This window comes from Leucoraja erinacea, chromosome 18, assembly GCF_028641065.1.
Source record: "Leucoraja erinacea ecotype New England chromosome 18, Leri_hhj_1, whole genome shotgun sequence".
Classification (NCBI taxonomy): Eukaryota; Metazoa; Chordata; class Chondrichthyes; order Rajiformes; family Rajidae; genus Leucoraja; species Leucoraja erinaceus.
Genome location: NC_073394.1, coordinates 11,503,878 through 11,527,598, shown reverse-complemented (window position 1 = coordinate 11,527,598; position 23,721 = coordinate 11,503,878). Strand labels below are relative to the sequence as shown.

General features: G+C 45.3%; 2 protein-coding genes across 8 annotated transcripts in view; both read right to left on the bottom strand.

Moving 5' to 3' along the window:
- Positions 1-391: 391 nt before the first annotated feature.
- Positions 392-4,844, bottom strand: rep15 (RAB15 effector protein). Its single transcript, XM_055649298.1, has one exon. It carries the CDS (start codon positions 3,762-3,764, stop codon positions 2,988-2,990), a length of 777 nt encoding a protein of 258 aa, XP_055505273.1. The 5' UTR covers positions 3,765-4,844; the 3' UTR covers positions 392-2,987.
- A 17,112-nt stretch (positions 4,845-21,956) lies between these two features.
- The window catches only part of LOC129705639 (liprin-beta-2-like), a 136,444-nt gene continuing 134,679 nt past the window's right edge, over positions 21,957-23,721 (bottom strand). For all 7 annotated transcript variants that reach the window (XM_055649290.1, XM_055649292.1, XM_055649294.1 and 4 more), the window contains 3 exons: positions 23,430-23,555; positions 22,831-23,019; positions 21,957-22,288 (listed from right to left, as the gene is read on the bottom strand). In XM_055649290.1, the coding sequence (XP_055505265.1) occupies positions 22,091-22,288; positions 22,831-23,019; positions 23,430-23,555 (513 nt within the window). In that variant the 3' untranslated portion in view covers positions 21,957-22,090. The remainder of the gene's footprint in view (positions 22,289-22,830; positions 23,020-23,429; positions 23,556-23,721) is intronic.

Genomic DNA, 23,721 nt, shown 5'->3' with positions numbered 1-23,721 from the left:
ACACAGCACAGAACCTCTTTGTCCCACCATGTTCATGAAGAGCCATCAAGCCCCATCTATACTAACTCCATGCACCAACACTTGGTCTGCAACATTCCATGCTTTGGAGATTCAAAAGTTCATCTAGATGCCTCTTAAATGTCTTGGGAGTCAAACAATGATGGTTAGAAGGAGGGCATTTGGCCCATCAAGCTTCTGCTAACAGTTTGGCAAGACTATCCAGTTGCCATAATTATTGAGGAATATACTGGTGCGCTGTGCAAGTCATGCTTGGAACATCTATTTTAGGAAAAGCATTTTCTTTGGATTCACCGTATATTCAGCTCTAGTCTGTAAACGTTAGGTCAATAATGGAAAAAAAAACACAATCCAACTTTTGAAATCTTGTTTATTCCATTCATTATGCACTATTACATCATACAATTTATTTGCTACATCAAAGTATGAGGGAAAATTAAAATACATTGAAAAATACACAATAAATTCTACCAAACCTAATTTTAATAGAAAGCATGCCAGTGTAAAACTCCCTCTTCCCCCAACACCAACTACTTAGCCTCTCCCAAAAATAACCCCGGCAAGCTAACACACAAGTCTTATATCAGATGTAACCCCCCAGAATCAATTTATGTTGTATTTTAAAGAGGGTAACTTAGTGTCATAGAGTTATACAGCACAGAAACAGGCCCTTCAGCCCAACTTGTCCATGCCAAAACTATGCTAGTCCCACTTGCCCATGTTTTGTCCCATATCCTTCTTAACCTTTCCTATCCATGTACTTGTCCAAAATGTCTTATAAATGTTTTGTATTTGCCTCAGCCATTTCTTCTTGTAGCTTGTTCAATATACTAATCACCCTCTGCATGAAAAAAGTGCCCCTTGGGTTCATATTGCCACAGAGGGCTGTGGAGGCCAAGTCAGTGGATATTTTTAAGGCAGAGATAGACAAATTCTTGATTTGAACGGGTGTCAAGGGGTATGGGGACGGCAGGAAAATGGGATTAGGAGGCAGAGATCAGCCATGATTGAAGGGCAAAGTAGACTCGATGGGCCAAATTACCTAATTCTACTCCTATAACTGGTGAACTTGTGAACTTATTCCCATTAAATCTTTCCCCTCTCACCTTAAATATGTTCTCTAATTCTTGATTCCCCTATTTTGGGAAAAAGATTACGTGCACTTGCCCTATCTATTCCCCACATGTTGATATACATCTCCATAACATAACCCTTAACCTCCTGCGCCTCAATGGTCCCAACCTGCCCAACCTTCCCCTAAAGCTCAGGCCCTCCGCTCCTGGCAACGTTATCGTAAATCTTCTCTGCGCTCCCTCCAGCTTAACGGCATCTTTCCTACAGTAAGATGACTGGAGTTGAACACAATACTCCAAGTGTGGCCTCCCCAACGTCTTGTACAACTGTCCATCTGCCCTACAATGCCTCTTTGAATTTTATTAACTACCATCGTTCCTCCCCTCAGCAGTTTCTGCTACCTTGTCAGACAGTCACAATGAGCGGGGACAAACACAAATGCTGGAGCTACTCAGCGGGTCATGCAGCATCTCTGGAGAAAAGGAATTGGTGACATTCGGGTCGAGACACTTCACACTGAGAGTCAGTGACTTCATTAGACTCTGATGCTGCCTGATCCATTGAGTTACTGCAGCATTTTGTATCCATCTTTGGTGTAAACCACCATCTGCAGTCCCTACTGACACACAATGAATGGGAGTTGAGGTGAGGGGAAGAGAAAACGATAATTGCTTCTGTATCTCCCTGGTCTTGTTTGCCGATTGATGCATTTACTGATAAACCAAAGCAGGTCCTTAACGGGAGGCTTTTACTGGCGAGGGGGTAGGCTGAGGTAAAATTTGGTAATGGTGTTGAAAATCACAGATTGAGCAAACACAAACAAACTACCTGGCAGTGGGTAGGATGGTTGAAAGACCACAGATCTGAAGTAATCGGCCTAAAGTCTGAAAGAAGCCTGCGGAGGGTCAGAAGAAGGGACTCGACCCGAAACGTCCCCCATTCCTTCTCTCCAGAGATGCTGCCTGCCCCCGCTGAGTTACTCCAGCTTTTTGTATCTACCTTTGGTTTAATTTAGGCCATTGTCACGAGGTACCGTGAAAAGCTTTTGTGACTGTCATCAATTCTCTCCAGATTCTACCGTTCACCAACACAAACTATTTACAGCAGCCCGATTAACTTACCAACCCGCACATTATTTGGGTGTGGGGGGGAAACCGGAACGCCTGGTGGAAAACCACGACATCATAAGGAGAACGTGCAAACTCCACAGAGTCAGCACCCAAAGTCAGGATTGAATCTGGGTCTCTGGATCTGTGAGGCAGCAGCTCTACCAACTGCGTCGCTGTGCCGCCCAAAGACTTATGATTTGGAATGTGTTACCTGACAGGATTCTTAGAGGGGTACAGCAGAGATTCAGGCCATTCATCCCATCATGTTCATGCTGACCCTTTTGCCCATTTACTTTTAATCACATTTGCCCACATTTGCCACATCCTTCTACACCTTATTTAACATGACATTTATGCCTAGGAAAGATTTAGAGGGCTATGGACCAAATGGGACTAACGTAGAAGGGACTTCTTGTTTGGGATCCATGAGTTCGGCTGAAGGACCTGCTTCCTTTCTGATTCCATAACCTTCAAAAGATAAATGGATAAATAATAATTTCCCGAATATAGGGAAAGAGTGATGGTGTGGTTTAACTGGATTGCTTCTTGAGTGGGCCAACATGGATTCAATGGGCCGAGTGGTCTCTACCCTGGCTAGATCCCCATGATCCCCATAGCTCATAGTCCTGAAGGGAAATTGCTTCTGTAGACTTGGTCTGTTGGAGGACCCCTAGTGGATGAGATGGGAAGTGGTAGGTTTAGGAAGATGAACCTTCAAGTGACAAAGGCTTAGCTTGCTGATCTGCCTTGCGTTGGACCTCACCAAGAGCTTATCCTCGTCCAGGGTCACTGAGTGAATTTGACACAGATTGGCTTTGAGTCCTCGGACGGACCATCCTTTTGAAGGATCAGGTCCAGCATCCTTCCTGGAGTGACGAAGTTCTTGGTCTTCTCCATGCACTCCAGCAGGAACACGTCATCCAGCTCCTGGCTGTTCCCCAGGCGGGCGTGGAAGTCATTGCTGAGGACCCCGCAGACGGACTTGGGGTCTCCCTTGCACCCGAAGAAGAGGAAGAGTCCGTAACAATCCCTGCCGATGGAGGAGCAGAAATCGGCAATCTTCTCGTGGTTGGATTTGTTGAAGGTCTCGGCCCTGGCCAGTTTCATGGATTCGGAGGCCTTGAACATCTTCTCCTCCACCTCCTCTCGCTCCCTCTCCATGTGGATCACCTGCACGGCAATCTGCAGCTTGGGGTTCTTGGAAGGCCCGTCGTGCACGGCCCAGACCCAATCTGCCCCCATCAGCATGGCTTGTTCCTCCGTCATCCGCGTACAACTGATGGCTTCCACCACTTTGCACTGGACGCTCCGGTTAATGTAGGTCATCAAGAAAATATCAGACAGCATGGAATTACGTATCTTCAGCTTGCATTCCGGGTCCTCAAATCCAATGTATTCTTTGACTCTTTGGGATGCAGCGATGGCGCACTGGTTGAATTGTTGAACAAAGGAAGACTTCTCCGGTATTTTCAGGAAATCTTTTAAGATATTAGAGTTCATATTTGGCAGTGGCTTAATCCCTTTGGACGATACAGTGGTTTCCCTGTAAAAATAGAAACACATTCACCATTGGGCAAAGTTAGAACATCACTACATAAGCAATGGTCTCATCGGAAAATAATTGGGCCAAAACCCTGAACATCTAGAGGGGTTGTGACTTTAGAAAGAAGTTACAGAGAAAGGTTGAACAAGTTAGGTCTTTATTCTTTGGAGCACAGAAGGTTAAGGGGGGACTTGATAGAGGTTTTTAAAATTATGAGAGGGATAGACAGAGTTGACGTGGATAAGCTTTTTCCATTGAGAGTAGGGAAGATTCAAACAAGAGGACATGATTTGCGAATTAAGGGACAAAAGTTTAAGGGCAACATGAGGGGGAACTTCTTTACTCAGAGAGTAGGAGCTGTGTGGAATGAGCTTCCAGTGGAAGTGGTGAAGGCAGGTTCGTTTTTATCATTTAAAAATAAATTGGATAGGTATATGGATGGGAAAGGAATGGAGGGTTATGGAGTGCAGGTAGATGGGACTAGGTGAGAGTAAGTGTTCGGCACAGACTAGAAGGGCCGAGATGGCCTGTTTCCGTGCTATAATTGTTATATGGTTATATGGTTATAAAAGACATGTTGTTGATTTATCAGAATGATATTGATGATTAATGAATGATATCTGAATGGTATTCTGCCAATTCACAGTGAACGGTAGGCCCATGGGGAGTGTTGTAGAGCAGAGGGATTTAAGAGTACAAGATTGAGGGGGGATCTTATAGAATCTTACAAAATTCTTAAGGGATTGGACAGGCTAGATGCAGGAAGATTGTTCCCGATGTTGGGGAAGTCCAGAACTAGGGGTCACAGTTTAAGGATAAGAGGGAAGTCTTTTAGGACCGAGATGAGAAAAACATTTTTTACACAGAGAGTGGTGAATCTGTGGAATTCTCTGCCACAGAAGGTAGTTGAGGCCAGTTCATTGGCTATATTTAAGAGGGAGTTAGATGTGGCCCTTGTGGCTAAAGGGATCAGGGGGTATGGAGAGAAGGCAGGGATAGGATACTGAGTTGGATGATCAGCCATGATCATATCAAATGGCGGTGCAGGCTCGAAGGGCCGAATGGCCTACTCCTGCACCTATTTTATATGTTTCTATGTTTCTATGTTCTCTGATTCTCTATGGAACATGCCATCACATGTAGACAGGGTGATTAAGAAATATTTTGGAATGCTAGCCTTCATCGGTAAGGCCAATAAATATAGTGGTTGGGATGTTATGTTGCAGTTGTGCAAGACATTGGTGAGTTGCACTTGAGGTATTGGCAAGGACAAGTTGGGACAAAGGGCTGTTTCCGAGCTGTATGACTCTATGACTATGAAATTTTCTATATCACAGGACGTTATTTCTAGTTAAGTTCCAGGTCAGCGATAGAACCACATCAGGATATTTGAGAGTGGGGTTTGTGCTAATTCATGTACTGATGTAGACTTTCTGCCTGCAGATCGTCAGAGAATGTTGATGTGCCTGTCTAAATATCTTTTAAACATCGATATAATTTCTGCTTCCACTACCTCCCATGGCAATGCGTTCCAGGCACCTACCATTCTCTGTGCTGACCAGCACATATCTGAAGGCCCTGTCCCCGCCACAATTGATCGTGGCAATTTTTCAAGTACCCCGGTGACTTCTCCCCATACCCGATTCTGCTAGTCAGTGAATATCTGAAGGCCCTGTCCCACTTGGCAATTTTTACGGTGACTGCCGACGTCATTGACTGATGTATCAGGGTCGCAGAAAGATTTTGAACATTTCAAAATCCAGCGGTGACAAAAAAAATGTTGCGACACCTGACGAAACACCTCGTGTCAATACGTCATCACGCCACGTCCCGCCGTATCGTGCCGCGACTTTTTCGGTGACCTGATACGTTAGTCAATGTTGGCTGCAGTCGCCAAAAAAATTCCCAAATGGGACAGGCTCTTAACTCTCTTTTGAATACATCCTGCGAATCGGCCTAAGGCAGAGAATTCCACAGATTCACAACTCTGTGCGAAAAGGTTTTTCCTCATCTCAGTTCTAAATAGTTCTTAAACTGTGCCCCCTTTCTTCTCTTCCCCCTCTCTCTTGCTCCACCCATCCACCAGTCTTGCACAACACATCTCCTTTAAACTTTTTAAAAAGGAACTGCAGATGCTGGAACATCGAAGGTACACAAAAAAGCAGGAGAAACGTTGGCTATTTCCTTCGCTCCATAGACGCTGCTGCACCCGCTGAGTTTCTCCAGCTTTTTTGTGTACCTTCCTTTAAACTTTTCCCCCTCTCATTTTAAATCTCTGCCCTCAGTCATTTGACATTTTCATCTTGGGGGAAAAAAGTTGAGACTGGTACCCTGTCTGTGCCTCTCTTAAGTTTATATACTTATATCAGTTCTCTCCTCAGCTCCTGAGAAATCAATCCAAGCTGGTCTAATCTCTAAGATAGACACAAAATACTGCAGTAACAGTGGGTCAGGCAGCATCTCTGTAAAGAATGGCTAGGTGGGGACCCTCCACCCGTAGCCCTCCCTCCAGCTTTATATTTCACTCCTCTTCTCTCCTGATCTGAAGGTAGACACATAATGCTGGAGTAACTCAGCGGGACAGGCAGCATCTCTGGAGAGAAAGAATGGGTGACGTTTCGGGTCGAGACCCATCTTCAGACTGCAAGTCGCGAGAAAGGGAAACGAGATATATAGATGATGATGTAGAGAGATAGAGAACAATGAATGAAAGATATGCAAAAAAGTAACGATGATAAAGGAAACTGGCCATTGTTAGCTGTTTGTTGGGTGAAAACGAGAAGCTAGTGTAACGGGTGGGGGAGGGATAGAGAACGAGGGAATGCCGGGGTTACTTGAAGTAAGAGAAATCAATATTTATACCACTGGGCTGTAAGCTGCCCAAGCGAAATATAAGATGCTGTTCCTCCAATTTGTGTTTAGCCTCTGACAATGGAGGAGACCTAGGACAGAAAGGGCAGTGTGGGAATGGGAAGGATAATTAAAGTGTTTAGCAACCAAGAGATCAGGTAGGTCCAGACGGACTGATCGGCCAGTCTACATTTGGTCGCGTCGATGTATTAGAGTCCACATCTTGAACAACAGATATGGTAGATGAGGTTGGAGGAGGTGCGTGTGAACCTCTAGCTCTAACCAGCATCTGCAATTGCTTCCGACACATTTTGTCTCCTGATCTGACACCCTTTTGTCTCCCCAAGCCTCTCTTCTCTTGCCTCTCTCTCTTGCTCCACCCATCCACCAGTCTCCATCTGTCACCTGCTGGGCTTTTCCAGATTTCTCTTCCCAGCTACAATCAGACTGAAGAAGGGTCCCAACCCGAAAAGTGGCGAACACATTCTCCCCCCACAGATGCTGCCTCACCCACTGAGTTACTCCAGCACTTGGATTGGATTGGATTCCTTTATTGTCATTCAGACCTTTTGGTCTGAACGAAATTTCGTTTTTGCGTTTTTGCGTTTTACTCAATATTCCAACGTCTGCAGTTCCGTGCATCTCCCTGTCAACTGAGATTCCTCGACCATGAGGAATATTCCCTTAATCCCCTTCAAAAATGAACATGTTTCACTTTCTTACGATACAGCAACAAATACATTTGAACAAAATATTCCTTATCTTGATGTATATCACGCAGAGGGTTAAACCATTTTGATTCTTTGCAAGAGGGAGATACAAGAAACTGCAGATGCTGGAATATTGAGCAAAACATAAAGTGCTGGAGGAACTCAGTGTGTCAGGCAGCATCTGTGGAGGGAATTGACAGACGATATTTCGGACCGAAGAAGGGTTCCAATCTTCCATTTCTCTTCACGGATGCTGTCTGACTTCCTGAGTTGTTCCAGCACTTTATGTTTTAAAATTTACCCCTGGGCAATTAAGATTAAACTATTTTTAGTTTAGTTTAGAGATACCGTGCGGAAAAAGAGCCTTCGGCCCAACGGGTCGACCAGCGACCCCCGCACATTAACACTATCCTACACCCACAAGGGACATTTTTTTTTAACATTTACCAAGCCAATTAACCTACAAACCTGTACGCCTTTGAAAACCCAAAGAAAACCCACGCAGATCACGGGGAGAACGTACAAACTCGGTACAGCCAGCACCTGCAGTCGGGATCGAACCCGGGTTTCCAGCGCTGCATTCGCTGTAAGGGAACAACTCTACCGCTGCGCCACCATGACCGCCCTATTTATTGTAGTCAAATCCAATTGTCAACCACTTTAATCTCTTCCTTCATCGGACTTTGAACACTACAGGACAGGAACAGGCCCTTCAGCCCTGCATGCAGATTCCCTGCATATCCATGTGCCTATCCAAAAGCCTCTCTCACGTCACTGTAGAATCTGCGTCCCACACCAACCCTGGCACCCACCACTCTCCGTGTAAAATCCTGTCCCGCAACAAACGTTCCTCCCCTCACCTTAAAGCTCAAGTCTGGAATGCGTGGTGGAGGTAAAGGTTCTGACTGTTTACTCTCGTCTATTCCTCTCATGGTTTTAAAAACTTCTATCAGGTCTCCCACCAACCTCCAACACTGCAGCGAAAACAACCCCTTTGCAAGTTATCACCAATGCATTCACATTTCACAATGAGCACACTTGAAACAGTTATTACTTACCAAGCAGTTACGTTTCGTTCCAATGCAGATCACCTGTGCAGTTGTGCGGACTGCAGCGTGGGCAATGTGCTGGTGATTTCTGCTCTACTCAAATCTTCAACGATTAAACAAATAGAGAAAGAGTTTGAAACAGACTGGAACCATGAGTCATCCGCCACTAAGCTTACAATTTGCCTTGCAAATAAAGACGTTTTCTAGTGTATCTGGGTGGATCACAGATGGTGACTGCTTTGCAAGCTTATTAAAGAAAAGCTTATCATGAAATGGGTTGCAATGCAAATGTAGAGGGAATTTATTGCACTCAGAAACCCACACCCGTAACGCTGGAGAAGAATTTACTGAAGTATGTAAACTAAAGTAAATATTTATATAAAAGTATATACATATCCTGATAGAAACATATAAAGTTATGAGAGGCATGGGTTGACAGCCAGAACATTTTTTTTCTCCAGGGTGGTTATGCCAAAGACTAGAGGGCGTAGGTATAAGGCAAGAGGGACAAAACTTAATGGAGATGTGCATGGCAAGTGTTTTACACAGAGAGTGGTGGGTGCCTGGAACGCGCTGAGAGTAGAGGTGGTGGAGGCAGACATGATAGTGTAGCTCAAGAGGTTTTTGGATATGCAGAGAATGGAGGGATATGGATCACCTGCAGGCAGAAGAGATTAGTTTAACTTGGCATCATGTTCAGCACAGATATGGTGGGCCGAAGGGCCTGTTCCTGCACAGTACTGTTCTGTGATCTATGATAAATTGGTAAAGCTCTGTAATTTATTTCCGGCAACAGAGTGACGCACGGCCGAGTTGCTGCCTTAGAGACCCAGGTTCGATCCTGACTATGGGTGCTGTCTGTATGGAGTTTGTACGTTCTCCCTGGGACCGCGTGGGTTTTTTGAGATCTCCGGCTTCCTCCCACACTCCAAAGTCGCACAGGTTTGTAGGTCCTGTGTGTAGGATAGCGTTAGAGGCAGGGGAACGCTGGTCACCGTGGACACAGTGCGCCGAAGGGCCTGTTTTTTGCGCTGTTTCTCTAAACTAAAAATCACATGCACTCTGGATTTAAACCTCCCCTACCACTGGTGTCAAAATAGGGGTCAAGCTGTGAGATTCTCTCTCAAAGTGTCTCACCATTCCTGTATTGCTTAAAATCAAGTCATAGTCACAGTGTGGAAATAGGCCTTTCAGCCCAACTTGCCCGCACCTACCAACATGCCCCCATCATCACTAGTCCCACCTACCTACCATAAAAATATACCAAGGATGGCCAACAATATTTCTTCTGACCCCAACCACGTTCTGAACAGTGAGTACAATTTATTACCATCAAACCGGAGATATAGGGTTCCAAAATTTAATAAGGTTAGACTGAAGCACTCTTTTGTCCTTTGTTATTGTAATGTTGGGTTGAATGTATGTATTTTGGGGACCTGTCTTGATATCTTAATGCATAAGTTTTCAAGTCTCTTTTATCTTTTATGTGATGTTGTAAATGGAACTGCTGCGATGCAAAAAAATGTCAGACTTTGTTCTGACGATAAAGTAATATCGTATCGTATCGTATCGTATCTGCCTGCATTTGGCCCATATCACTCTAAACCTGTCCTATCCATGTACCTGTCCAAATGTTTTTTTGTAAACATTATCATGGCATGTGCCTCAACTACCTCCTTTGGCAGCACACTCCATACACCTGCAACCCTTTGTGGAAAAAAGTTCCCCCTCAGGTTCCTACTAAATCTTTCCTCCCTCACCTTAAACCTATGTCCTCTGATTTTTGATTCTCCTACTCTGGGTAAAAGACTGAGCATTTACCTTGTCTATCCCTCTCATGATCTTATACACCTATATACGATCACCCCTCATCCTCCTGTACTCCAAGGAATAAAGTCCTAGCCAGCTCAACCACTCAGGCCCTCGAGTACTGGTGACATCCTCATAAATCTTCTCTGGACTCTTTCCAGCTTAACATCATCAAATGTGTGATCTCAACAATGGAACATTACAGATTTCCTCTCACACAAACATGGATTTATTTTCTAATTGTGTTTTGCACACTCTTTTACTTTTCATTGCTTTGTAGGATCCTTGAATCATCTAAGTATAAAATATACTTTTGTGTCTGCACAGCCTGTCTGAAGAAGGGCCCTGACCCGAAACATTTCCCTCCACAGATGCTGTCTGACCCATTGAGTTCCTCCAGCACTTTGTGCTTTGCTCAGGATTCCAGTTTGGAATCAGCAGTTTCTTATGTTTTTGTGTGTTGTCCGAGTCCGTGTGCAAGCAAGACTTTTATTGGATCTCCGCTTCACCGTTTCTGTGCCAAGGACAATAAACTCGACTTGATCTCTTTAAAAAATACCTGCTGGTATTTCAGAAATACTAGAACGGTCCTGCCCTGAAACATCGCCTGTCCTTTTCCCTCCACAGATGCTACCTGACCTGAGTTCCTCCAGCACTTTGTGTTTTGTTCAAGATTCCAGCATCTGCTGTTTCTTGTGCACTCACTCCAGTGATTGTTAGGGGTGAAGTGGTAGTTTGATGAGGAATGGGTGAGGAGAATGGGTCTTTGGTCAATGCCACTCAGAAGTGTGAGAGGTGAACTTATGCGCTACCAGGATAGGTGGTGGAAGCAGATCTGATAGCGATATTTAAGTGGCATTTAGATGGGCACACATGAATTGGCAGGGGATGGAGGGATATAGACCACATGCAGGCAGATGGGGTTAGGGCAATGTTAGTGCAGGCTAACCAATACATCCAGTCCAATTCACCCATCACTTCCACATTCACCGACCTGGAAGCACAGTGGTACAACTAGTAGAAATGTTGCCTTGCAGTTCCAAGGGATCCGGGTTTGATCCTAATCTTCGGTGCACTCTGTGTGGAGCATTTACGTTCTCCTAGCAAACTATCTTGGTCAGCATGGACAAGGTGGGTCGAAGGGCTGTTTCTGTGTTGTACAGCTATCCCTCTACGTGCAGGCATTTTTCTATGGACATTCAAGCTATTCTTTTTCTTTCTTTTTGTAAATTTATTGTAACAATCGGGAGGCACAGTGGTGCAGCAGTAGAGCTGTTGTCTTTCAGCGCCAGAGACCCGGGTTCGATCCTGACTACAGGTGCTGTCTGTGTAGAGTTTGTACGTTCTCCCCGGGACCACGTGGGTCTTCTCCAGGTGCTCCGGTTTCCTCCCATATTCAAAAGACGTGCAGGTTCGTGGGTTAATCAGCCTCTGTAAATTGCCCCTAGTGTGTAGGATGCGAAAGTGTGGACGTGGTGGGCCATAGGGCCTTTTTTTCACACTGTATCTCTAAACTAAACTAAACTAAACTAATCTACTGCTATTTCATAAGCAAGCATTGCAGCACTTTGAAGTGGATTTTCACTTGAATCTTCTGTATAATTTTAGATCCCTTTCCAACCATGATCATGACATTGTGCACTTTGCTTTTTATCATTGATTGTACAGAATTAAGTTTCGACAACAGAGGGGTGGGGTGAGGAGGAATGGGTGAGGAGAATGGGTCTTTGTTCAATGGCTCTCAGAAGTATGAGAGGTGAACTTATGGGTAAATGGAACAAGCTGCCAGAGGAAGTGGCAGAGGCAGATTCAATAACAACACTGAAAAGACACTTGGATGGGTACATGGATAAGGAAAGGTATGGAAGAATATGGGCCAGGTGGGAGCAAATGTGATGAGCTTAGTTAGATAGATAGGGCATCTTGGTCAGCATTGGTGAGTTGGGCGGAGTGGCTGTTTGGCTGGTGTATGACTCTATCAGAAACCGGTTCTCCTGAGAAACAGCTAATTTAGTGTTCTCACAGTCATGGGACACCAATCATTTATCAGAATGTTGGCCAGTTTGTTATCCAATGTTCACTGACATATCTTTGAATTTGAATCGAGCATTTGCCTAATGAGGCCACGTATTGTGAATCATCCTGTACACACAGTTGCTCCATTAGATGCAGGGTGATGTGGTGGAAGTCTGAGTCATAGAATCACAGTCATTGAGTCATACAGCATGGAAACAGGGCATGCGGCCCAACTTGCTCATGCCGACCAAGGTGCCTCATTGAGTTAGCCCCAATTGCCTGCATGTGGCCAATTTCCCCCTGCACCTTTCCTATCCATGAACCTGTCCAAGCTCTGTGGGAGAGGACCAGAGTCGAGTGTCCTTCTGCTGCTGGACCTTGAGGGCCTGACTCTGGTGGGGATATCCCTCCAACAAAGGAAGGGATATCACCCCAGGTGGCTCCATGTGTGTCAAGGGTGTTTGTTTAAAGGCAGATGCAAACACTATTGAGTATGATACTATTGAATGCATAGAGAATGTATAAAGAGTTTCTGCACAGTTTTTGTTTTGTATATATATTTTATTCTGAATAAAGTTTATTTTTGAAATATTTTTAAATATTTCAAAATATTAAACCACTTTAAAATATTGCCCCACTTCCTCTGCCAGTTTGTTCCATATACCCACCACCCACTGTCCCTGTACCTAACATGTAAACTTTCTTCTAGTCTTTGACACTTCATCCAAGTGGACATGTTTCAGACTGTTTATCTTATCTGTACTTCTCATTATTGTACTTCTATCCGGATTGCAACTGTTGTTGAAACAGGGTTGAAACTACAGTTGCCAACTTTCTCACTCCCAAATAAGGGGCAAAAGGTCGAAATATGGGACAAATTCCCGATGGCAATTCATTGACTGACTCGGCCGTGACTGATCAGTTGGCCCGGGTGCTGGATTTTACACAAAGTCCTGCCGGTGGGCCAGCTGAGGACCGGGCCGCGCAACGTCGCACGCAAAGTCCGGCACCCCATCGAACTCATGAACCGATGATCGGTCATGAGAAGGAGGGGTGGTGGTTTGGGCGCTAAGCAAAGGTCCGAAGGTCAGACAGCTGGCCGGGCTGCCGACCAACAGGCGAGACGCTGCTGCTGCACTCCATGAGCTGCACCAAAGATCTTTGGGCTGCACTACGTCGGGACGGGTGAGGCAGGGCCGGACGCGGCACTCTGACCCGACAGTCCCCTCGAGCAGTCAAATACAGGACTAGGGCGGTCCCGTATAGGACAAACCAATTTGTCATGGCTAATACGGGACAGTTAGCAACCCTAGTTGAAACAGGCTTTTCAGCTACAATGGAGTTGACTGCAAACTATGAATGTGTGAAGAGTTTTTGCACAGTTTTGTTTTGTATGACTATGTTACGCAAGCTGGCTCACTTATAAAAACAATTAGGTGTTTAGGAAAATACTTGGACTCACTTGGAAAGATTGGAAAGTCGCAAATCATGTGGGCTTAAGGACATCAAGTAAATCATACTTTTCTTCCCAGAGACGTCTGAGATTCATAAGTTCATAAGTGATAGGGGCAGAATTAGGGCATTCAACCCATCAAGTCCACATGGTCATTCGATCATGGCTGATCTATCTTAACCCCATTCTTCTTCCTTCTCCCCACATCCCCTGACACCCATACTAATCAATAATCTATCTATTTCTGTCTTAAAAATATCTATTGACGGCCTCCACAGCCCTCTGTGGCGATGAATTCCACAGATTCACTGCCCTCTGGCTGAAAAAATTCCCCCTCATCTCTTTCCCAAAGGAACAGCCTTCTATTCTGAGGTCTGGTCCTAAACGCTCCCATTAGTGGAAACATCCTCTCCACATCCACTCCATTCAAGCCTTTCACTATTCGCTAAGTTTCAATGAGATCCCCCCCTCATGCTTCTAATTTAATCACTCAATCCTGATGTAATAAATAAGCTCCATTTCCAACACTAAGGAGAACACCTTGTTTTAAAACATGTTGTTTGTATGTTAAGGAGGAAACGTGGGCTTATTGAGTATATGTAAGTACACATGACAATTAAACACTCTTGACTCTTGACATAAGTCTTGACAGATGACGTACTGGGTAGTAAAAAGGGAGGAGAGTTTGAATGGATACAAGGGGTAACCTATAATTGGCCAGCGATGTCTGAGTGACATGTGATGGAACTGGCTGAGAGTGAATCTCTCAGTGAAGGAGAATCTGGAGGGATGTAAACAGAATGAGAATGAAACCTGACATTTATGAAGAAATGGCAGCACGGTGGCGAAGCGGTAGAGCTACTGCCTCACGGCGCCAGAGACCCTGGTTCGATCCTGACTACGGGCGTTGTCTGTATGGAGTTGGTATGTTCTCCCTGTGACCTGCACGAGATCTTCGGTTTCCTCCCACCCTCTAAAGACGTATAGGTTTGTGAGTTAATTGGCTTGGTATAAATGTAAATTGTCCCTTGTGTGTGTGTGTAGGATAGTGTTAATGTGCAGGGATCGCTGGTCGGTTCGGACTCGGTGGGCCGAAGGGCCTGTTTCCAGGCTGTGTCTCTCTAAAGGAACTATAAAGGAAAAAACAGGAGACACAAATAAAATGCAGATGCCGGAATCTTAAATAAAACAAAACTACTGGAGGAACTCAACGGGTCAGGCAGCATCTGTGGAAGAGAATGAACAGACATTTCATATCGTCAGACTGAGGAAGGGCCCCGACCTCAAAAGCCATCTGCACATTTCCCTCCATAGATGCTGCCCGACCCACTGAGGTCCTCTGGCGGTTTTGTTTTTTTTAATTAAAAAAAAATTGGTTCTAAATTTAATAAACCTTTATTGCTTGTGCTCATGTTATTTCCTTCCTTGATCCACTGCCATCCCTCTCAGGTTTAGATTAAAAAAATATATTGTGCCTTTCATAGCTTCCATCGCAGGAATAAACTCACCAGGGGAGAGGATTTGTTTTAAATTATTTTTTAATTTATTAAATAACTTTTCACCTTCACAGTTTCCAAGAGTGAAACTAACTCAGTTTGTTGGCAGATCATTAGAACAAAAGCATTCTGGGTTCTGTATATAAAAAAAAGTGGGCAAAAAGTACCTTTAAGGAACAGCACCTTTAAATTTACAGTCCGTTCTTTAGCCGAAGAGTTATGAATTCATTCACAGAATACACACCATAAACCACGAGGATTGAACACCCAAGATAAAATCTTATTATTTTTTAAGGAACTGTATATATCATCAAAACAAAATCTCCTTATGAAAGGAACCTTTGGCGATCGAGAAAAAAATGAAATTGGTCATGTATCTGCCGAATGGATAACATTTAATTTAATGTTTTTTATGCTCTGAATGGAACAAAAATATGTTTGAAATCAATTCAGGCAAGGTCATTGGCATATAGTACAGAAACAGGCCCTTTGGCCTGACATCCATGCTAGTTCCACTTGCCCACCTTTGGCCCATATCCCTCTAAACCTTTCCTGTTCATCAACCTGTCCAAATGTCTTTTAAATGTTGTTATTGCCTGCCTCAACTACTTCCTCTGGCAGCTTGCTCCATATACCCACTAGCCTCTGTGTCGCAATAGTTGCCCCTCAGGTTACCACTAAATCTTTCCTCTCTCACCTTTAACCTATGATCTCTAGTTCTTGATTCCTCTCCCCTGAGAAAAAGAGCGTATTCACCCGGTCTATTCTTATACACCCTCTTAATATCACCCCTTGGCCTCCTGTGCTCCAAGGAATAGCCGGCCTGACCTCTCCCTATAGCTCAGGCCCAACGGCAGCAGGAGGTACAGGTCCAACAGAGTGAAAAGCCAGTGAGATAGCATCTACCATTGGCCAGTTGTGGCGATAGTGGACTCAGGTAATTTCTGAGTTGACTTGTACCTTAACCACCCTCACGAAACACTACAATACGGTGGATGCAAGGGCTACTAGAAGATAGTCATTGAGGCAGGTAGCTGCGTTCTTATCAATTATTAAAGGAAAACGTTATCAGGTTGTCAGCCAGGATTCAGCGGATAGAACTCTTGCCCGGGGAGAAGATTATTGAACTTTATTGCCTTCCCTCACAGTGGGAAACATTGATTCTGCTGTGTGGGGATGTTCATGTTACATTCTATCGTGTATTGTGTTTTCGTTTTATTAGTATGGCTGTGTGGTAATTCAAATCTCACTGTACCAATTGTTGCATGTGATAACAAATGTAACTTGAACTTGAACTCATGGGTTAAATCCAATTCCACAAAACCAGTCACCAGATTTATGAGCAAAGAAATGCAAATGTGCAGAAAAACCCCACAGTAAAGACCAACTCAGTGGGTTAGGCTCCAATCTCTGGAGAATACTGATAGGGCTGCACAGCGGTAGAGTTGTTGCCTTACAGCGCCAGGGACCGGGTTCGATCCTGACTATGCAGGTGCTGGCTGTGCAGAATTTGTTTGTTCTCCCTGTGACTGTGTCGGTTTTCTCCAGGTGCTCTGGTCTCTACCCACACTTGAAAGACGTACAGGAGGTTGTGGATTAATTGGCTTATGTAAAAATCGTAAATTGTCCCCAGTGTGTGGGACAGTGCTGGAGTACGTGGATCGCTGGTGGGCACGGACTCAGCGGGATGTCGGGCCTGTTTCCGCGCTGTATCTCTAAATACTAAAGTCCCGTGTTTGACACTCTCGACAAGCCCCACGGTGCTACGATTGTTAGGGTTGTGTTGGACAAATGAAAGCTTGGTCTTCACTCCATGACATGGATGCTGGTCATGGAGCACTTTGAGTACGTTAAACAGTCTCCTGCGCGGTGGGAGTGACCAGAGGCACACACAAGCAATGAGAAAACTTCAACAGGACATGCTGTCCTCACCGTACGGTTGTTCATGCCTTCAGAGAAAGTCCAAATCTGATGGACCGGCCCTTCAGAATCTTCCACCTGCAAAACCAGGCCCCATCCCCATCAACACTGTATCTCAATGGCAAAGTCCAACCACAATTAAAGAGGTTGGCGTAGGATTAGAGTAAAAATGAGTGCTTGATGGTAGTTGACATGGACTCAAGAGTCAAGAGTATTTAATCCTACTGGCAACAGAACAATGATATTCTTACTTAGAAACACAGACACAGGAAATAGGTGCAGGAGTAGGTAATTCGGCCTTTCGAGCCATCACCTCCATTCAATATAATCATGGCTGATCATCTAGGAGAAGCAGTACCCCATTCCTGCTTTCTCTCCATATCCCTCGACTGTATTAGCCCTAAGAGCTATATCTAACTCTCTTTACAGAGATAATATACAATAAAAAAAAGTACAAATCAATTGTTTATTTATTTTGTTTCTTTTTTGTTGTATGATTGCAGAAACCAAAGTTCCTAACAGAAAAATAAAGTTCATTGTATACTAATACATTGTAAATAATATTGTAGACTAGATAACCATAATGGTGGGCTGAAGCACGTGTTGCCCTGCTGTATCTCTACATGGCTAATTCTCCCATCAATGCTGTGAACAGCCCATGTGGGTAAAGACGTGCAGATTTGCAGGTTATGCACAGGATGCTGGTTTACACCGAAGATAGACACAAAATGCTGGGGTAACTCAGCGGGCCAGGCAGCTTCTCCAGAGACAAGGAATAAGGTACGTTTTGGATCGAGATCTTTCTTCAGACAGTTTGTCGAGTTCAATGGCCTCTATAAATTGCTCCCGAATGTGTAGGGAGTGGATGAGAGCGTGAAATAGCATAGAACAGGTGATCAATGGTCGGTGTGGACTATGCTGTATCTCTAAACTAAACTAAACATTACAATGAGGAAACTCTACTGCCCTCTTTGGTGGGAGTTCTACAAGTCGTTCTCGCAGTGTTTTCCCACTGTGACTTCATTGCTAATGTTCTCACCGAGTGGCCGTCCTGAGCTTGCGTCCATTTTATTTCCTTGTCTGCTTCCTTCTCTCACCCACCAGCCCCAGAGGCATCAACCACCCCCTCCGCCCACCTGCGAATCATGCTCACCTCACCTCACCTGGCTCCAGATATCCATCACCACCCCCCCACCACCTCACCCATGATCTTCCAGCCTATTCTACCCCTCCCTCTCTCTACTGACTATTAGAAAGGGGAAGTTAAATTACTATGTGCCAGTTTTTAATGGTGGGGCAGTGGTGGAGAGTGTAGGCAGCTTCAAAATGCTGGGCCCAGCACATAAAGGCAATCATGAAGAACGTACACCAACACTTGTACTTTCTTGGAGGGTTAAAGAGATTTGGGATGTCTCGGAATACTCTAACAAATGTCTACAGATGTACTGTAGAATGTATCCTGACTGATCATGCCTGGGATGGCAATTTTAACGCAAGAAGTTGCAGAGTGGTGGACTCGGCCCGGTCCATCACGGCCACTATCCCCTCCACCATAGAAAGCATCTACACCAGGAGCTGCCTCGAGAAGGTGGCATCTATCATCAAGGATCCCCTCCATGCCATGCCCACTTCTCACTGCCACCGTTGGGCAGGAGATAGAACCCGGAAATCTCGCACCAACTCCACATTCAGGAACAACTACTTTTCTACATCAAGTGGACAGCAGAGAAAGGGGCCATTTGGCCCACGTGACAGAGTGTTGTTGGGGCTCAGACTTGCTCATGTGTGTACCCCAGCCCAAGCCTACACACACAGAAATACACACACACATAGAAATACACACACAGAAACACACCCACAAACACACGGTAACGCACACACATAGAAACTTGCAGATCACACAAATCACACACACACAAACACAGAAATACAAACACACACACACAAACACACGGAAACGCACACACACAGAAATACACACACACACAGAAACACACATACACACAGAAACTTGCAGAACACACAAATCTCACACACAAATCACACACACACACACCCTCCCCGACAGAGAATGAAACAGTGCAATCTTGGCAATAAAATTCTCTTTATTTGCAATTTTATAAAAAAACAAAAATTAAAACATTTTTGTATATATTCTGTAAAATCTAAGAGTTTCCCCACAGTGAGAAATACCTTTAAGAAACTATTCAGTGGTGTTGAATAAAGGATATAAACCTGATAGGAATATTTAAGAATATCACTTTTGGAATTTGAGGTTAAAAGTTTCTTCTTTACAAAGATGAAGCTTATCAAAATTGATTTGCATATTAGACTTTACTCAGCGAGTAAAGTAGTTTTCTCTGGCTAATTGGAGGTCATTAGAAATAGAGGCAGAGCGAGGCCATTCGGCCCCATTGTTCCTGCTATACCACTCAGTAATATCATGACTGATCTTTCACCTACCGTTCTGCACTAACCTCATTGGCCTCGATTTCCTATGAAAGTAAGTAATATTTAAAAGACACTTGGACAGGTAGATGCATAGGAAAGGCTGAGAGGAATCTGGGCCAAACATGGGCAAGTGAGAGAATCAGATGATGGCTCTTGACCCAAATATGGACTGTCCGATTCCTTTCACAGATACTGCCTGACCCAGTTTCTCCAGCTACTCTCCAATTCTTGCTACAGGCAAATGGGAAGAGTTTGGACAAGCACCTTTTTATCAGCATGGACTAGTTGGGCTGAAGGCCCCGTTTCCAAGCTGTAAAACACTGCAAATAGAATCAAGATTAAATCCACATTCCTCTTAATTTGGCTTCATTCATATTTCTGATATGGCTTTGTGATTTGTCACCAATGTTAATAACACACATTCCTAAAATTCAGGCCTGGCACATTTCAGCAAGGCAAGGCAGTGAGATAGATATACATGTCTACACCAGTCCAAGGGGTTCATCAGTATTGTTGGGATCTCCGAAAGTTAGTCGATGCAGTGATCGAAACACGGAACTGCAGATGCTGGTTTACAGAGAAAAAAAGACACAAAGTGCTGGAGCAATGGGCGGTATCTCTGGAGAATATGAATAGGTCAATAGCCTGCTGAGTTACTCCAGCACTTCGCGTCTTTTTTTGATGCAAATATCTAGTTCTGTGGGTAGACACAAAATGCTGGAGTAACTCAGCGGGTTACTCAGGCAGCATCTCTGGAGTAAAGGAACAGGTGACGTTTCGGGTCGAGACCCTGGTGTTCTGTGGATTAATTTGAGTGGACTTTGTTGTAAAATACATTGTTGACGTCGGGACTTTGGGTTGGGACCCTTCTCCAGTCTGAAGAAGGGTCCCGACCTGAAACATCTCCTGTCCATTCCCTCCACAGATGCTGCTTGACCTGCTGAGCTCCTCCGGCACTTGTCTTGCTCAGGATTCCAGCATCTGCAGTCTCTTGTATCTCCCGTATGAAGATTAGATCTTTTAACCAATGTGAGTGAATCATCTGGGCAAAACATCATCCCACTTACACACCAGATAAAATATTTATTCTCGGTTTAAAAAGCATGTAGTAAAAACATTGGTTTTACAGTTAAAAATGCCAGAGGATCCATGAAATGCAACCCCACAACACAGCCTTGAGTGTTGGAATCCCCTGAGCGGATTTTACACATTAAATTAGATCAGATCTTCACCATGAGGGAGTAATCTAGCGGGCAGGAAAATGGCAGGCAACGGACCAGTGACTAAATGTCGAGCCTGGTCGGTGATACGGATGAGACAGCAACTCACGGATAAGCCAATGTTACCAAGAGCAGAGAGGCCGATGCTCCTTGCCTCCGAGTACATTCTTATAGACTTTAGAGATACACACGGAAACAGGCCAATCGTGTCGAACATCTCTCACCCCTTACACTAAATTTCCTACCCTCTGTATTCCCCTGGAGAATGATCAGGAATAAAAAAAACAATTGGAAGATGCTGGTGGCAGTTTGGGGCTAAGAAACAGAATATGTCACAGATACTCGGAACAGCAGTTGGCATCTGTGAAGAAAGAAGCACAGATGGTTGGAAACAAATCTCAGCTCCCTCTCTCCACAGACGCTGCCTGATGCGCTGAATGTTTCCAGCAGCTTCTGCCTTTATCTGGGTTCATCTGTGGATTTTGACATTTATTTTTTATTAAAAAGTGCGAAGAATCTTGGATTAATTAAATGAAGGTTACCAATGGGGAGAAGGCTTGGCAGTTTGTAGGAGGAAATTCTATGTGTCTGGCACCTGATTTTGGCCATTTCTTTGCCCCCCCCCTCGAGTGGTTTGGGGTGAGGGGGTTTGGTGGCAGGAGGGAGGGGCAGGTGGGTTCACAGGGGTACACAGCAGGATCCCACAGCAATGCCGGCCACGACTCCCCACCCCCTCCCCCCCCCCAACACGAAGCCCGACTTCCGAATCCCATTGGAATTTTTCACTTTTTAAATGGGAAGCCCAACACGTCGGACACAGAATAGCTGTCGGGAACTTACTCCACATTCCCACCCCACCCCACCTCACACAATCCCAAGGACACGATACTGTGGTCAGAGTGGGTCCTACAAACCTCCCAGGAAAGTTGTGATCGAGACGGCCCCTCTTTCTACACAAGGTCTACTTCTGGCTCAAGGGGCCCCGAGGCATAACTTCATCTTCGAATCATAAATATAAAATATGTCCCTTTGCACACAAATAATACATTTTACACAGATTTCAATCATCTAAAATTACACAGTACAAATGTCATTCGACCTGGCTTTACCTCCTGAAATATATATTCTGGTGAATCTGTACAAAGAATGCTTTGGTTTCACAGACGGGCACTGTGTGTGCACTTGCACGCCAGCTTCTTATGTCATAGACAATGAGTGCTTGTGGCTCAATGTGGGACGTTATCGTCGCCCAACGATTAGTGCCGTCACACAATGGTTATTTGGCCTGAGGTTGTGGAAGGAAGGCTCACAGAAGGTGTCAGTGAGCTGCGGGGACAAGGCTGGCCAGACAGTACAGCTGGGACCGCGGCCCTCAGTCCAGGCTCCTCACCTGGCCCGGCCGACCCAGGCCCCTATCCACCATGGCATTCTTCCCTCGGTGACCCGCGCTGCTCCTCTGGGAGCCATTGGCTGCTGGCTGCATGGAGTCCGTCGGGCAAAGGTAGTCTGTGCATTCATCGGGCCTCTTCTTCCTCAGATTCCCAAAGTGGGAGAAACTGAGTCTCTTTGGCTACACAGAGAGAGAGAAAAAAAATATAAATAAAGATTCGAGCGAGAGACAGAACAGTAGACGTGCTGAGGAGGAGAGGGAGAGAGGAAAAGAGTGAGAGAGGCAAAGAGAGAGGGAGAAAGAGGCAGAGAGAGAGAGAGGGGAGGAATGAGAGGCAAAGAGGGAGGGGGAAAGAGGCAGAGAGAGGGAGAGAGGCAAAGAGAGGGAGTGGGAGAGGGAGGGAGTGGGAGAGGGAGGGGAGAGGAAGGGAGGGAGAGTAGAGGCAAGGAGAGAGGGAGAGAGGCAAGGAGAGAGGGAGAGAGATAAGGAGATAGGGAGAGGCAAAGAGAGATGGAGAAGGGGGTAGAGTGAAAGGGGTGACAAATGGGGAAGGAGAAGTATATCAGGTGGGTGGAAGGACTGGATGACATTGTGGGATTGAGGTGGAAAGACAGAGAATGGAAAGTTACTGCGGTCAGACAAGACCGGGCAGAAAGTGGACAGCCCCCATTCCACGGGAGGTTCTGCGATAGGCTGAGGTGCTGGCGTCTGCCGGTACCTACCTTCACTTTGGCTGTGGTGTTGAGGGGCATGAAGTTACTGGACTCTATTATCTCTCTCTTTTCCTGCTGAGCGTCGGGTCCGATCAGCAGGTTGAAGTGCGTGGTCAGGTGCCGTCGAAGTAAGGTCTTCTGAGGCGGGATATTGAGTAGCAAAGCCAACGTTTCAGAGTTGAACCGTGGTTCCAATATCTACATCAAGACAAGGAGTTTAGTTTTGAGATACTGAGCGGAAACAGGCCCTTTGGCCCAGCCAGTGCTCGCTAACCTGCGATCCCCGCACACAAACACTATCCTACACACTGGGAACAATTTACAATTTTACCAAGACAATTAGCCTACAAACCTCTGTTATCCCAATTCCCTACACATTAGGGGTGATTTAGATTTGCCGTTTAACTTGCAAGATTTTGAGATGTGGGAGAAAGCCGGGGTAGCTGGAGGAAACCCACTGAAACACATGGAGAACATGCAAACTCCACACAGACAGCAACCAGGGCCAGGATTGAACATGCGTCACCGAAGCTGGGAGGCAGCTATGCCACTTTGCTGCCGCACTAGTTTCCGTGCAAGAGAACGCATGTTTGAACCGATGCACTTACAACCAGGCCACCGTGGACTCCACTCCCGCGGAGGTTTGGCGCGTACTCCGCAAGATCGACAGCCCTCAGCCACTCCATTACGCGGTGGTTGGACCACTGGACCACGTCAGAAGGGGTCGTGTGATTCTGCGCACAAACAAGCGGGATACTGAAATTATTCATTGAATCTGAGCTGTGCAGCATAGTAACAGGCCATTCGGCCCACCTTGTCTTTGCCGACCAAGTTAGCATTGCGTGCTACTACCATAGGCCAGCATTTGGCCTACATCCCTCTAATCTCTTCCTATTCATA

Bases quoted from the DNA above. Each gene is read 5' to 3' on its own strand.
- rep15 (XM_055649298.1), bottom strand. From the start codon at position 3,764: ATGTGTTTCTATTTTTACAGGGAAACCACTGTATCGTCCAAAGGGATT.